The 16,786-nt window shown below is 40.3% G+C and overlaps 1 protein-coding gene across 1 annotated transcript in view; it reads right to left on the bottom strand.

Moving 5' to 3' along the window:
• The window catches only part of FBXL13 (F-box and leucine rich repeat protein 13), a 267,401-nt gene that overhangs the window by 67,102 nt on the left and 183,513 nt on the right, over window positions 1-16,786 (bottom strand). Inside the window, exon 13 of the mRNA XM_089685639.1 lies at window positions 15,341-15,439. Within this exon, the coding sequence (XP_089541765.1) occupies window positions 15,341-15,439 (99 nt within the window). The remainder of the gene's footprint in view (window positions 1-15,340; window positions 15,440-16,786) is intronic.

The following is a 16,786-nucleotide window of genomic DNA, read 5'->3' as shown; positions in this document are numbered from 1 at the left end:
CAGAACTGGCCGGCCGCAGTGCAGCCGTCATTCGGCTATCTGCGGTCGGCAACTAGTTAATACAAGAGAGGATTTTGCTCACTTTAGAAACCGCAGCTTGGCATTGCATGCCATTATTAAGCCTGTGATCTACCAGAACTCCCAGATCCTTCTCCACCATTGATTCCCCCAGTTGTACCCCCCCAGTATGTATGATGCATGCATAGTCTTAGTCCCCAAGTGCATAACCTTACATTTATCAACATTTGCCACATAGTTGCCCAATTAAACAGTGCATTGAGGTCAGCTTGTAAATTGGAGACATCCTGTAAGGACGTTATTTCACTGCACAGTTTGGTGTCATCTGCAAAGACTGAAATGGGATTTTTAATCCCAGACCCTATATCGTTTATAAATATATTAAAAAGTAAGGGTCCCAACACTGAACCTTGTGGTACACCACTGACAACCCTAGACCATTCAGAGTATGAATCATTAACCATTACTCTCTGAATACGATCTTTTAGCCAGTTTTCTAACCATTTACATACGGCTTTTTCCAAGGCTGTAGACTTTACCTTACATATTAGCCGTGTATGGGGAAATGTGTCAAACACTTTTGCTAAATCCAAGTATACCACATCCACCGCCACCCCTCTGTCCAAGGTTTTGCTCACCTCCTCATAAAAATAAATCAGATTTGTTTGACAACTTCTGTCTTTCATGAATCCATGCTGTCTGTTGCTTACATTTTTTTTCCAGCAAGAACTCAGCTATCTGATCTTTTATTAAACTCTCCAGTATCTTACCAACTATAGAAGTTAAACTAGCAGGTCTATAATTACTTGGTAAAGATTTTGACCCCTTTTTAAATATTGGCACCACATTGGCCTTACTCCAATCCAATGGTACTATGCCAGTCATTAAAGAGTCCCTAAAAACTAGAAACAATGGCTTTGAAATGACAGAGCTCAATTCTTTGGGTGTATGCCATCCGGTCCAGGTGCTTTATTCACCTTCATTCTGACTAAATATTTTTTGATCATATCAATTGTGAGCCAATGTGGATCATTTGGAGCTCCTTTGTATACACAGAGTTGAAGAAGGTATTTAATAAATTTGCCTTCTCTTTGTCCTCAGTCACCCACTCTAGATTATTTTGTAAAGGGCCTACATGCTCGGACTGGATCTTTTTACTATTAATATATTTAAAGAATTTTTTGGGGTTGGTCCTGCTATCTTTTGCAATCTGTTGTTTGTTTTCAATTTTTGCGGCCTTTATCTCCTTTTTGCATATTCTGTTATATTCTTTGTAATGTTTAAATGATGATAGCATTCCTTCATTTTTATATTTAATAAAAGCTCTTTTCTTATTATCTATACCTTTTTTTACCTTTGGCCGTAAGCCACATAGGTTTTTATTTTTAGCCTTTTAAACTTGTTGCCCATGGGAATATATTTTGCAGTGTGTTCACATACAGTTTTTTTTAAGAACTTTCATTTCTGTGTTATGTTCATTGATGCCAATATTCCCTCCCAGTCTAAGTCTTGGAGAGCATCTCTCAGCCTTGGAAAATTAGCTCTCTTAAAATTGAGCGGTTTTATTTTTCCCGTATGTGCTTGCTGTTTACGGGTAACAATAAATGAAATCATGTTATGGTCACTGCTACCCAGATGTTCATTTAAATGGACATTCATAATCAGCTCTGCATGGTTTTAGATGACCAGGTCCAGCAGAGCATCATTCCTGGTTGGGGCCTCTATGAACTGTACCATAACATTGTCCTGTAGTAGGTTTAAAAATGTTTGCCCTTTAACTGTGCATGTTATTTGGAGTACACAAAATTACTAAAGCAACATACATGGGTTGTTTTACAAAAGGTCTTGAGAATTTGCACACAATAAAATGCTTCACTGTTTATGTAATATGAATATGTTTCATTATGGGTAAAATCACACTTAGAATCACAAAAGGCATATATCATAATCAGAATACAATGTGTCTGGCATGTTCTCAGTCACCACGCTACCCACTACTGAAAGCTAGTCTTACATACTCGACTACTGCATTTCTATTCATGGATGCACTTGACAGCTGAATGGTATTACTTTTCACTGGTTTTCCAATGTAGGCAGACTCTAACCAATTTGTTTGGGCTGTCCACTTCCTGGCAACTCCCTAGACAACCCAAAATGGTAGTGCTTCAGCATTAGTACCCTCTGTCTTGTATCATCAGCAACTAAGTACCTAAAGTAATATTTTTTTATATATACGTTCTACCACTAGTGGAAGATTTGAAACACATACCACCTTTGTACTTTCCATATTCCTTGTATTTGTAACACCTGTTATAAAATTTTAATAAAGCAAGAATGACCTAAAAATACAATGTAATGAGCTTGCTAATAAAAATGTCTTGTGTTTGTTACTTTCATTAGAAACTATTTCTGCATCTAAAGTAGGCCATAGATAGCGGGAAATTTTGATTTGCAGGCATGATTCAACTGAAAATGTCTTTAGGTCCAGCTCCAGACATCTACAGTCATTCAAGCAGTTGTGATTAAAAAGAAAATAAAAAGAGAAAGAACGCAGGCAAACTCAAGACACCTTTTAAAGGAAACAATATAATTTGGGCAAAGAGTAAAAATTAAAAACAGTGTAAGTACATTTACAGTGTAAGAACCCTTACAATGGGCAATGAAGAAATAATATAGATGTAATATGTATGGGTGAAATATGATTCATAAAGGTAGCATCTTGCAGTATTACAAAGACCTACAGACTGAAGACCATGTCTATTCTAAAGAAGCTTTCTGCAGAACATGAAGCTTTGCTTCAGAACAATATAGTAGGCCTTTAAAAGAGTGGTATTAATATCAGGTTAGACTCTGCAATAAAGTTAGCAAAATTGCAGTATATGTAGAAGATCGCCTGTCACAGTCTCCCCCCTTGCCTGCTCTTCCTTCCTCCCCCCTCCCCTCAGTTCACAGGTGGTAGCGGCTCCCCCTCTCCCCTTTGATCCCCCCCCCTTCCCCTTGCAGATTCCTAAGGTCCTGCAAAAGCCTACATCAAAGGCTGTGCAGGATGGAAGGAAACGCTCCCTGTGGTGTGGTTAGCACCTCTCCTCTGTGAAGCCACCAAGGAGTCAGGCATCCTGCTGGGACTGCACAGCGCAGGCCGCCGGGGTGTCTCTGCGCACCCCCCTCCTCCCCGGTGGCCAGGAAGCGTCCTGCTCCGGCATAAGAAGACCGGAGCAGGACCCAGCCCGTTGTTGGTCCCCTGCTCTTGAGAGAAGCGCTGTGTGCGGTCTGAGCTGAGGCCAGACCCCCACAGCCCAGACCCCGCTGAGTACTCTGCTGATCCCTGGGGGGCTAGAGGTGCCTGCTGTCCGCTGTGTGCCGAGGGTACTCCTGCCTGACATCCGCTGTGTGCCAAAGAGTACTCCTGCCTGCTGTTCGCTGTGTACCAGAGGGTACTCCTGCCTGCTGTCCACTGTGTGCCGAGAGTACTCCTGCCTGCTATCCGCTGTGTGCCAAAGAGTACTCCTGCCTGCTATCCGCTGTGTGCCAAAGAGTACTCCTGCCTGCTATCCGCTGTGTGCCAAAGAGTACTCCTGCCTGCTATCTGCTGTGTGCCAAAGAGTACTCCTGCCTGCTGTTCACTGTGTACCAGAGGGTACTTCTGCCTGCTATTCACTGTGTGCCAGAGGGTACTCCTGCCTGCTGTCCACTGTGTGCCGAGAGTACTCCTGCCTGCTATCCGCTGTGTGCCAAAGAGTACTCCTGCCTGCTATCCGCTGTGTGCCAAAGAGTACTCCTGCCTGCTATCCGCTGTGTGCCAAAGAGTACTCCTGCCTGCTATCTGCTGTGTGCCAAAGAGTACTCCTGCCTGCTGTTCACTGTGTACCAGAGGGTACTTCTGCCTGCTATTCACTGTGTGCCAGAGGGTACTCCTGCCTGCTGTTTTGCTGTGTGCCAGAGGTTACTCCTGCCTGCTGTTTGCTGTGTGCCAGAGGTTACTCCTGCCTGCTGTTTGCTGTGTGCCAGAGGGTACTCCTGCCTGCTGTTCGCTGTGTGCCAGAGGTTACTCCTGCCTGCTGTTTGCTGTGTGCCTGAGGGTACTCCTGCCTGCTGTCCGCTATGTGCCCAAGGATACTCCTGCCTGCTGTCCGTTGGCCACTGTTTGGAGGTCTGAGCTGAGGCCAGACCCCACAGCCCAGACCCCACTGAGTGTCCGCTGATCGCTGTTTGTCCCTGGAAAGCGATCCCTGTTTGCTGACCGCTGTGTCCCTGGGAAGCTACCTCTGCCTGCCGACCGCTGTTTGTTCCTGGAAAACTGTTCCTGTCCGCTGGCCACTGTTTGGAGGTCTGAGCTGAGGACAGACCCCACAGCCCAGACCCCGCTGAGTGTCCGCTGATCGCTGTTTGTCCCTGGCAAGCGATCCCTGTTTGCTGACCGCTGTGTCCCTGGGAAGCTACCCCTGCCTGCTGACCACTGTTTGTCCCTGGAAGGCTGTTCCTGTCTGCTGACCGCTGTTTGTCCCTGGAAAGCTGTTCCTGCCTGCTGACTGCTGTGTCTCTGGAAAGCTGAGTGCTGCACGAGTCCCTGTCTCCTGACTGCTGTGTGCCTCTGGGAAGTTATCCCTGCTTTGCTACCCAAATCGCCCTATCGAAGGCCGGATTATAACTATTTGGACTCTTCCCCCCTCTTCCCCCCTTTTTGGGTACCAGGACACTACCTTCCTACCCTGATTGAGTTTCTCAACCATTTTAATAAAACTTTGTGTCTTTATCATCCTCCTTGCTTAAAATTAGAGTTTGTTTGACGTTATCAGATCAGTTGCTGGGATGTCGAAACATGGAGACAATAGAGAATTTTGGCACTGAGAATAGAAGCCTTGGACATAACCACTGTGTACGGTTTCTATAGATTCAGTAGAAGTTATGCAATAAATAATTCCAGATATTCTTCCCCCAGCAAAAAGTTCAGGATGAATGCAGTCTTTTGAAGCTCAGAACAATTCTACTGTGCGCTTAGACTCTCTCATAAGAGATTTGCAAGCTCTGCATGAAATGAAATTGCCTCACATAAGGGCGTCTTCCAAAAAACATGCAATAATTCATCTCTCTGGCCTGGTCTGTTCCCTTCATACCATTTCTGTTCATTCAGACTGTAAATGGTAGTCGCTTAACAAGAATGGAATTGTTTGCAGAGCTCAGTGAAGAGCCTTTGTCTATTCTAAACCAACATATTGTATATGTTTTATTTTTAAGTGATTTTATTTATTTATTGAACTGTTGTACAAATTCTAATTTAAATTAAGAGGCAGAGTAACTAACTCTAGGTATTGTATGTATGCAACTATAAAGGTCCCAAGGTTCAGCGTTAAGGCCCTTACTTTTTAACATATTTATAAATGATATAGAGTTTGGAATTACAAGTACCGATTCAGTGTTTGCAGATGACACCATGGTATGTAGTGGAATAATGTCCTTACAGAATGTCCTAACTTACAAGCCAACCTCAATGCACTATTTAATTGGGCAACTATGTGGCAAATGAGGTTTAATATTGATAAAAGCAAAGTTATGCACTTAGGGGCTAAAAAACATGCACGCATCATACATACTAGGAGGAGAACAGCTGGGGGACTCAATGGTAGAGAAGGACCTGGGTGTTCTGGCAGATCATAGACTTAATAATAACATGCAATGCCAATCTATAGTTTTTAAAGCTAGCAAAATATTTTCTTGTATTAGCAAGTTACTGACTCCGAAGAAAGGGAGAGGCATCCTTTTGCCCTTGTAGAAATCATCAGGATCTAATCTGGAATGTGCAGTTCACTTTTGGGCACCAATTTACAAAAAAGAAATTGGAGAACTGGAGAGTGCAGAGAAGGGCAACCAACCTGATAAGAGGCATGGAGGAGATCAGTTCTAAGTAAAGATTAACTGAGCTGAATTTGTTCTTTCTTGAGAAGAGGTGATTAAGAGGGGATATGATCAATATGAATAAATATATAGATGGTTCATACAGTCAACTCGGTGTAGAGTTATCCACTTTCAGGTCATTAGAGGACAAGGTGGCATGCTTTACATCTGGAGGAAAGGCTTCTTCACAGTAAGAGCTGTGAAAATGTGGAAAAGACTCCCTCAAGAACTGGTTCTGGCCAGCTCAGTAGATTGTTTAAAAAAAAAGAGCTGGATGCATTCCTAAATGGCCAAAATATAACTGGATATTTATAGTTATAGGTAATAACACAATGGTGATCCAAAGAATATCTGATTGCTTATTAGGAGATCAGAAAGGATTTTTCTCCCCTGTTGAAGCTAATTGGACTATGCTTCATAGGGATTTTTGTGCCTTCCTTTGATCAAATGTAGGTATAGGATTGTGTATATGGTGGTTTTATATTCATCTATTTTTTTTTTCTATTGGTTGAACTAGATGGACTTATTTCTTTTTTACAACCTGACCAACTATGTAACTGTCAATAGAGAAAGCCCATAGCATACCATCTATGCTATAGATAAGTGTATAGACTTCATTCATTCAAGATAATCATGATATGGGTAGTCTGCACCAACAATGACACCCATATCTGTCAAATTTGGCCATCATTGTGAATGGTAAAATCTGTTGAAGGTGATTTTAATTGCTAAAAAAAAAAAGTACAGGCAACTTTACAACCGATCACAGTTTACATTATAATATCTACCTGTTCATATGTTTTTCTACAAATTCCCCCTATGTCTATTATTAAATGACACATGTATTGTGGGTTCGCATGAGCATGTTGCAAGTGGCACAGGCTCACCCAAGGCACAGAGTCTAAGTGACAACTCAGTCTTCACCAGAGCACCTCTCAGGGAGTGATAGGCCAGTGTCCCTAGTGAGACTCTAGGATACGATAACGGCAAGTAGGTATTTGAGCAGGGGGTCAGGGCAGAAGGCAGAGAGAGGATTAGATAGTGTCTAGGCAGAGATCAAAACAGGTAGCAGGCAAAGAGTAGTTAGTGCACAGGCAGAGGTGTGAGGCAAGAGGGCAACAGGAGCCGACATCAGGGACTGGAGATATGAGCATAGTCATGCAATTAGGGTCAGAAATGGATAATCAAAGTAATATCAATCTAATGTACAAGATAGTTGGCAAAAAGGCACAGCATCATCCACCTGAAGGTAAAGCATTTAAATGCCCTCAAAGGTCTGTGGGCACACCTAGTGTCAGGGACACACGCCAATGCATTTTAACATATGCACACTGATGCACATGTCTCAGCACACACATGCTCACATGTGCAACTGGTCATGACTAAAGGTCCACAAGCTAGCTCACACATGTGATGTGCTCCAGACAGACAGAAAAATCCATGCCCCTGGCTGTACAGAAGTGGATTCTAGAATACTGTAACATTTGTATATCAGCATAAACCAGAGCTAAATGTTTATAAAATGCCCCAACATTTGCTAAAATTCTAAGAATCTTTAGGGTTCTTCACCATATGTGTTGACCCTTCACATAAATGGGTCAAAATAAAGCTTGAATAAAACAACCATTGAAGTGTGTCTTTTCTTTATTTCTTCATCTTGTGCTGTTCCTCCTAAGTGTTATTTAAAATGTCAAAAATGAAAACAAAAATATAATAGAGTGTACTATATTCTCATATAACAATATCACAAACCAAAATTAGTGAGCTCCCAATGAGTGAGTACCAAATAACATCCAGTGTTCTACAATGTGTGCACAATTAGGTAAGTGAGAATTTTAACCAAATCATAATTTTTATGCATATTGTCCAACTCCAAGCTGTATAAATTTGAATGCTTATTGGATTTAAGCATATTAGGTGATGTGTATTTGTGAAATGAGGAAGGGTGTGGCTTAAAGAGATCAACACCCTATATCAAGGTGTGCATAATTATTAGGCAGCTTCTTTTCCTCAGGCAAAATGGTCCAAAAAAAAGATTTAACTGTCTCTGAAAAGTCAAGAATTGTAAAAAGTCTTTCAGAGGGATGCAGCACTCTTGAAATTGCTAAGAAATCGGGGCCTGATCACAGAACGATCAAACATTTTGATGCAAACAGTCAACAGGGTCACAAGAAACGTGTTGAAAAAAATGAATGCAAATAACTGCCAAAGATTTGAGAAGAATCAAATGTGAAGCTATCAGGAACCCATTATCCTCCAGTGCTGTCATATTCCAAAACTGCAATCTACATGGAGTGCCCATAAGTACATAAGTTCAGTGCTCAGTGACATGGCCAAGGTAAGGAGGGCTGAAACCCAACCACCACTGAACAAGACACATAAGTTCAAACATCAAGACTGGGCCAAGAAATATCTGAAGACAGATTTTTCATAGGTTTTATGGACTGATGAGATGAGAGCGACTTTTGACGGACCAGATGGATGGGCCCCTGGCTGGATCAATAATGGGCACAGAGCTCCACTTTGAGTCAGACACTAGCAAGGTGGAGGTGGGGTACTGGTATGGGCTGGTATTATTACAGTAAAGATGAACTAGTTGGACCTTTTTGGGTTGAATCAACTCCCAAACCTACTGCCAGTTTTTAGAAGACATTTTCTTCAAGGAGTGGAAAAAGTCTGCATCTTTGAAAAAGACCATGATATTTATACAGGACAATTCTCCATTGCAGGCATCAAAGTACTCCACTGCGTGGCTAGCCACTAATGGCCTTAACCACTTCCCGACCGGCCGTTGTATATAAACGGCCGGACGGTGGCACTGCAGGGTCGGGTGGCCGTCTATAAACGGCCTCCCCGCACCCTGCTTGTGCGCGCTCCCTGGGAGCGCGCAGCACCGCGATCCGGTGCCCGCTGTGTCCTCCGGACACAGTGAAACACCGATCGTCGGACGGGACCTCTGTACGAGGTCCCGATCATGTGATCACTGATTGGCGAATCAGTGATCACATGCAAAGTAGTAAGCAAGATGTCACTTCTGACATCATTGCTTACTATGTGTGAAATCTGTGAATGATCACAGAGGTCACATGGTACAAGGCTATTCACAAAAGCCTTGTACCATGTGACAAGCTTTGACCAATCACAGCTCACTCTGTATTTCTCAATGAGTGCAGGAATGCACACAGAGAGAAAGAGAAATGATTGCTTTTACATCCTATATGGGTGTAAAAGCAATCAGTGTAAAAAAAAAAAAAAAAATCTTTATCACCCCCCACAAGTAGTACAGTGTCACCATGGTGACACTGTACTGCTAGGGTGACAGTATGTAAAAAAAATAAAAAAAATAAAAAATAATAATATAAAAAAATAAAATAAAAATGTAAAAAAAAATGTTTAAAAATTATAATTTTTGCTTATAAACTAATTTGGATTTTTTTTTTTACTAAAAAAATAACGGAATACATTTTGGCTAAGATTTATGATGAAATATTATTTATTTGCAAAATTTTATAAAAAAAACACTTTTTAAAAAAATTTTTGGACATTTCATTTACATAGCAAAAAAAATACAAATCCCAGTGGTGAATAAATACCACCAAAATAAAGCTTTATCTATCTAAAAAAATGGTAAAAAATTCATTTGGGTACAGTGTTGCATGACCGCGCAATTGTCATTCAAAGTGTGATAGCGCTAAAAGCTGAAAATTGCCCTGGTCAGAAAGGGGGTAAAAGTGTCCTGTCTGGAAGTGGTTAAAGATGAAAGAATAATGACAAGGCCCCCTTTCTTACCTGACCTAAACCCTATTGACAACTTGTGGGCCTTTCTTAAACAAGAGATTTACAGTGAAGGAAAACAGTACACCTCTCTGAACAGTGTCTGGGAGGCTGTGGTTGCTGCTGCACAAAAAGTTGATTGTCCGTCATCAGATCAAGAAACTGACAGATCCCATGAATGGAAGGCTTATGACTGTTATTGAAAAGAATGGTGGCTATACTGGTAGCTGATCTCTTTCTTTTTGAAATGTCAGGAATGTTTATTGGTATAATTCTGCACACTAACAGTTGCCCAATAGTTGTGCACACATAGATATTCTCCTAAGAAAGCCGAAATCTCACTTTTACTTTCCTAAATATTCAGGTTTGAAGTTTATTAACATTTTGGATTGACCGAGAGGACTGTAGTTCAATAATGAAATTAATCCTCAAAAAATACAACTTGCCTAATATTTTTGCACACAGTGTAGTCTAGTCTATTAGACAAAATGTGTTAGAAAGTGACATCAGACCGATACAGGAAGTGATGTCAGGCTGGAAACAGAAGTTCTGATCAGCCATCTTGGAACTGGGCATTTTTCAGTGATCCTTTTTATATGTAAGCATATGAATGGGGAATACATTTTTTAAACTGCTTGATTGCTGAACCATGGTCCTTCTTATTAATTATTTTACATGGCATTGCTGAACATTTCTATTGGGAATTCTGAAGAAGAGAACTAGATGTGCATTTTTGGCCAATATAACAGCAGGCATTTCGTTTTGTAAGGTGCATGGGAGTGGATGCATGGATTTTATTAACATGGGAATTGGATGGAGATTTTCTTGCACTAAAGAATTACACTTAAATGTGAGCACAATTATTGTGAATATTATGTGTATAAAAATTTACACTATTATAACATTTTGTTAATTTGGGTATTTTAACACTGAGAATTCCAACGTTGAAGATCTTGGTGAAAAGCAGTGAATGGAAATATGATATGAGACAGCTGAATTACAGGCAGTCCCAGGGTTACGAACAAGATAGGTTCTGTAGGTTTGTTTTTAGGTTGAATTTGTATGTAAGTTGGAACAGGTACTTTTTTTTTTTAAGTGTAACTCCATACAAAAAAATATAAAGTTTTGGATAGCATAGGGATGGGTTATTTGGCCATGCAGTGATGTGGGATTGCTGACAGGTCCACCGGACAGTAGGTGGCACCATGCAGTGAACAGCAAGATGGCCACCCAGACGTCACGCTGTCTCCATTCTTAAGTACGAGTTATATGTAAGTCGGATGTTTGTAACTCGGGGACTGCCTGTGTATTTGACATATTGGGATTGGCAGCACCGTGAGCACTGGGTCTTATTTGGCACTCATACATCGATCAAGATGTGAGCACACTCATTTGGTTCATGATATTGGCATATGAGAATATGCTATACTATAGTATATTTTTGTTTTTATTTTTGATGTTTCAAATAACACTTGGGAGGAAGAGCGCAAGATGAAGAAATAAGAAGACACTTTTCAATGGTTGTTTTAAATAAGCTTTATTTTGACCCATATATGTGAAGGGTAAACACATCTTGTGAGAATCCTAAGGATTCTGAATATTGTAGCAAATGTTGGGACATTTTAAAAACTTTTAGCGCTGGTTTATGTTGGTACATCTTTGAACTAACCGGAGGTAGTAATATGATTCCAGCTGCTTTTTGGACATCTTTAAAACCTCTCCTGTGCGCTGATATAAGAACTGGGTACTGTAATATATGTACCTTCCAATCCCCAGAATGTCATCATTTAGCCTCGGTTCACACTGCCGCGACTTGGGATCCAACTTGTGAGACTCCAAGTTGCATGACATGTGAAAACCCATGTTGGTCAATGTGAGCTGTCTTAATTAGCACTGCTGAAGTCGCTCCAACTTTAGAAAAGGTACCTGTACTACTTCAAGGCGACTTTTATCCAACTTGTGTCCACATACTTTAATAGAAGTCGCCTACAAGTCGGATTCTCATCTATATTGATGTGATTTGGATTCGACATTACAGGAAGATTACCCAGGCATTTCCTGAAAGTTGCTTAAGAGTTGCTTCAAAGTCGCTTCAACGTAGTCCTTAAGTTGCCTGGCAAAGTCGCACTGCACGTTGCACGACTTTCAGGTAGCAGTAGCGTGAACTGAGACTTAAGGGACTTTGGAAAGAGTACACTCTTGAATAGTGTCTGTTCATTTCGTTTTGCCATGGGTATGGAGCATTCATATGGGTCTGTTTTAGTGTTTTATATGTAGATATGTTTAAGTGTGTTAAAATTCTGTATAAAAAAATATATAATGTGATCAGCCACAAATATTTTTGCTGTAGATTTTCAGATTCCCTACTCTGTTGAATCTGGTTGATCCAGTCTGAATGTTGATTTGGAAAGATACATTTACAAATTGCTTACTTTGTACACACTCAGAAGTGGATAGCTTTTTTTTCAGTTGAATGAAGAAATGCTGCCCTCTCTGAAACAGTTTAGGTGGTCTTCCAGTTCTGTTTTCGAATAATGTAAAGAAGGAACATTTGACCAAGAAGCAGATTGGGTCAGTAGCTGTAGTTTTCTTGATGCTAAACTGGACCATTTGGGTTAGTGTAGGCTGAGATTTAAAACAGAGTCTATACTTCTAGTTTTACCCTTGGACATTAGATATGGGTAATGTCTGAAAGAACAGTCATGAGTTTGTGCAACACAAAAGGCTCCTGACTTTGCTCTCAAAAATAAGTCGTGGCATGGTCTTGCTGAGCTTCAGGCTCAAGAGATGTCACTGGGCATATTGTATGGTCGTGGCATGGTCTTGCTGAGCTTCAGGCTCAAAAGATGTCACTGGGCATATTGTATGGTCGTGGCATGGTCTTGCTGAGCTTCAGGCTCAAGAGATGTCACTGGGCATATTGTATGGTCGTGGCATGGTCTTGTTGAGCTTCAGGCTCAAGAGATGTCACTGGGCATATTGTATGGATGACCCCCGAAAGTCACCCCAGGGAAATGCACCAAATTGTCCAACTGGTGGGAGGCCCTGTGACATCACTAGAATACACTGGTAGGATGATATCGTCAAAGTGGCCAGGGTATGCCTTGAAGTTACATTGCAGAAGCTGGATTTTATAACTAGGCAGAGGGAATTACAGTTAACAATATATTCCAAAAATTGGTGATGTGCAGCAACCAGAGAACAAATCAGGTATCTGTTTACAGGCTGGTATGTGTAATGCAAACATATTTCTAAACTGGTAATAGCTCACATCACTGTTTTTCGGTTTATATTGGTAAAAAAAAAATATTCTAAACTATCCTCCTAGATTGTAAGCTCGAAAGAGCAGGGCCCTCGAACCCCTCGTGTATTGTTTTGTTACTGTATTGTCTCATGTTCTGTCCCCCTCGCTATTGTACAGCGCTGAGCAAACCTTCTGGCGCTATATAAATACTGTATAATAATAATAATATTACCAGTTTTCAAATCTGCTCACACAACACTTGACATCATATGTGCATGTACAGTGACTAGAGAACTGAATAAGCCAGTGCTTTCTAATTTATGGGCACATATTTATAATATTAACCCCTTCACGCCTAAGGGTAACAAATCTTAATGTCTAAGCACAATTTTTGCAACGTTAACATGTGTTAGTAATACCGTACATATCATCACAACTACTTTGTACATCCAGGTGAATTATACCTTGTTTTTTTTTCAGGACAAATTGGCCTTTCCTTTGGTGGTAAATGGTAATGGATATCTCCTGATTTTTTTTTCATTATCAAAGGAAAACTGGCCCAAAATAATGTTAAAAAATATTTTTTTTATTTAGCTGTGTGTTTCTTGTTACTATCATAACCTACCACCAAAGAAAAACCCAAAATAAATTCTCCAGCTCTTGACAAATGCAGCAATACCATATATGTGTATGTTATTTGTTGTTTGTACCCGTAGTACAGCCCAGAAACAATAGTGCACATTTTGTTTTTGTCTTTTTTTTTTTTTACCTAAAACACACTGACACTGACATTGACACTAACTGACACTGATACCAAATTTTTTATATGAAATCCTGACCTTTAACCCTGACCTTTTGACCTTGACCTTTGACCATGACCTAAACACTAACCCTGGCACTGAACTAGATCAAACCTTGATCTAGGAATTTTTTCTTTATTTTTTATTTTATTTTTTTAATATTTATTTCTTTTTTTCTTTCTTTTTTCTTTTTTTTACAAACATTTTTTTTCTCTCTATGCTAGGAGTTAGAGAGATACAATGTATCTCTCTCCTCCATTCAGAGAAAAAAACAAGGTGCCAGGCTGTACAGTGACTGATCACTGTGATAGCCAATCAAAGGCTATCACAGCAATCATGTGACCAAGAATCGGGAGTCCCGGGTCCCGATCGTTAGAACGGGACCCAGTGCTCTCAGTGACACCGCGGTCTTTGTGCTGGGAGCGCTCCCAACACAAAGACAGATACGCGCCGTTCAGCTAGCTCCCAGCACAAAGACAGGTACACAAATATGCGGCCCCATGGAAAAAAGCCCAGTTCTGTGATGCCGCATATTTGTGTTACATCGGTGTCAAGGGGTTAATCAGAGCTTGTTGAAATTAGCTTTACTTTCTTATATTTTTTTTTTTTCAGATTTAAGCAAGTCATAGGCAACTGAATTATACATCTTCAGCTTCACTGATATGAAAAAAAAACGCATAAGCCTTAAGATTAAAAAAATGTGTCCATGCAACACAAGTCTACACACATACAAAACATAAGAGGCACTTCTGCCAAAATGTCTATTCTGATATGCACTGTGAAACATATTTTATCCAGATGCAAACACTCTGTATAGGATTAGTGCAGGTCCACTAGCTTACTTCATGTCCTAGACCTTGGCCCCATCATAAATAGAGCGAGCATCTAAAGAAGACTGAAATAGTATCTCTCTATTTTTTTCTGTGTTGTGTGTCTGGTAGAGAGTCAACATCCAGAGCTTTCCAGACAGTGTTCATATGTGTACAATCTTCTGATTGCCAGCCAATGGCATCACTGCTGAACTGTCCCCAATTCTTATAAATAACTATATGCTCAACACACAAATCATACGCTATACGCCAAAATATCTTCTCTCTAATGTTATTTCTGCCAGAAAAACAATGTGCATATTTAGCTTTACGTTTCTTACTGTATATCATACAAACAACAAGTTACTATAGTCTTGATCAACTGCTAAAAGCTTTATATCTTTTCCAGTTTGGCTATAAAAAGATGTTTTATAAACACCAGTTTAATTTATAATAATAATTTATTTTAATGTAATAATAATTTATTTTCACCAGTCACATCATACAAACAACAAATTTATCTTATAATTACTGTAGTTTTGATTAACCTCTGAAAGGTTTAGAATTTTCCAATTTGTTTTCAAAAGAAGTTTTATATATACAAGTTATAATTTATTTTCACTGATTTATAACTGTCACATGTAATGTTAATATTACTGAGGGTGCAAATAGCCTGCAATTTAAAATAACACTTTCAAATCGAATTAAATATTAGACAGCATTATTACACTTTATATTGAAACATATGTTGACAATCTTTTTCATATAAGCATAACAAATATGTTTCTGCTGTCTAGACTTACTATGAGACAACTGTCCGTGAGAGTAAACATGTCATTTATTTTCAGGTGCTGAAGAGCTCCACAACCAGCCGCTATGTATCTGAACCCATCAATAGAGATCTAGGGGTTAACAAAACATATAATATAATTACACACATATCTGTTGATAGACACCACCAGCAGAAATAAATTGTGGGTTTATTACAGGGTTTGGGTGTACTTTAGCTACACTTAGTATAATCAAATTAACCTCTTATTTAGGGAGGGTAAAACAAATCTTAACATCTAAACACAATTTTGCAACTTTGACATGCGTTAGTAAAGCTTAACATATTATCACAACTTCTAAGTTTGAGACCCCTTGTTTTTTTTTTCTTTTACACTTGCTCTATTTTCTTTACCCCCGTTTTTCTTTGCAGGTAGGTGGCACTTCCTTTGTCCTTTTTTTCTTTTTTCCCTCTTTGGGCCTTGTTCACACCATGAAGCAGCGATGTCAGTTTTTCTGCAAGCATTCTGCAAGGGCACAATTAAATCAATTGTTCTCTAAGTGCCCTGTTCACACCACAACACTAGTATCACCTGCAGATTTTTTTCTACATAGGAATCTGCAGTGTGTATAAAACTCATTGAAGTGTGCATGAAAACTGTTGTAAACTAACCTCTGTGCAAGTGAAATCTGGGCGTTAGTTTCCATCAGTTTTTCTGCACATATGGTATGAACAAGGCCTTACTGTTGCTACTCCAAAAAAGTTTGAGGGAAATTCTTACCTTCTGACTCCAGTATATGGGTATGCTGTTGATATGATGCAGAGTATTATCTTTTACCCATTGGAGCAGGGGTAGGCAACCTTAAAGAGGTAGAGATCTACCTGAACAACATGGCAGAAGTCAAAGATCACCGGGCACAGTGTTGCCTCCTCAAGCCTTATTTAAACCTCTAATTGCTGTACTACCATGTCACAATCGCATGCATTGCACGCCAATCATGGGTTTAAATCAGGTGATGAGGAGGCAACATAGTGCCTCTTCACCACCTGTCAAACGTACTGGGATCACTTTGCAGGGAGCAGCAGTGCCTAGTGCACCTGTGAATGAGCCCTTAGTTATAATCAGCAGTGGCAACCTAAGGGCTTCTTCACATGTAAAGTTGGGGATGGTAAAACCCTGCGGTTGAATCACGGCTTTACCACCCTCCAATCCCTACCCCCTTTAGCTGCTGAGGCAGCAGCCAAAGGTGTGCACATGCCACAGCAGGAATTACACCCCCTGTTGCTTTTGGTGGGTGCTACTGCCTGTCAACCGAGACCCATTCAAGTAAATTAGCCACTCTGCAAGTGTCCTGCAACTGCATGCTTCAGCGGGGTCCAAGGGCTAAAGCAGGTGGTGAGAAAGAAACACAGCTACCTGTTTAACCCCTTGTTTGCTGTACTGCACAACGTTGCAGGGCAATTGCAGAGTGACCTCATT

This window comes from Staurois parvus, unplaced genomic scaffold (genome assembly GCF_062004578.1).
Source record: "Staurois parvus isolate SC_StPar_1 unplaced genomic scaffold, SC_StPar_1.0 ptg000019l, whole genome shotgun sequence".
Taxonomy (NCBI): domain Eukaryota; kingdom Metazoa; phylum Chordata; class Amphibia; order Anura; family Ranidae; genus Staurois; species Staurois parvus.
Note: the sequence above shows the minus strand (reverse complement) of the source record. Positions and strands in the feature narration are given on the sequence as shown.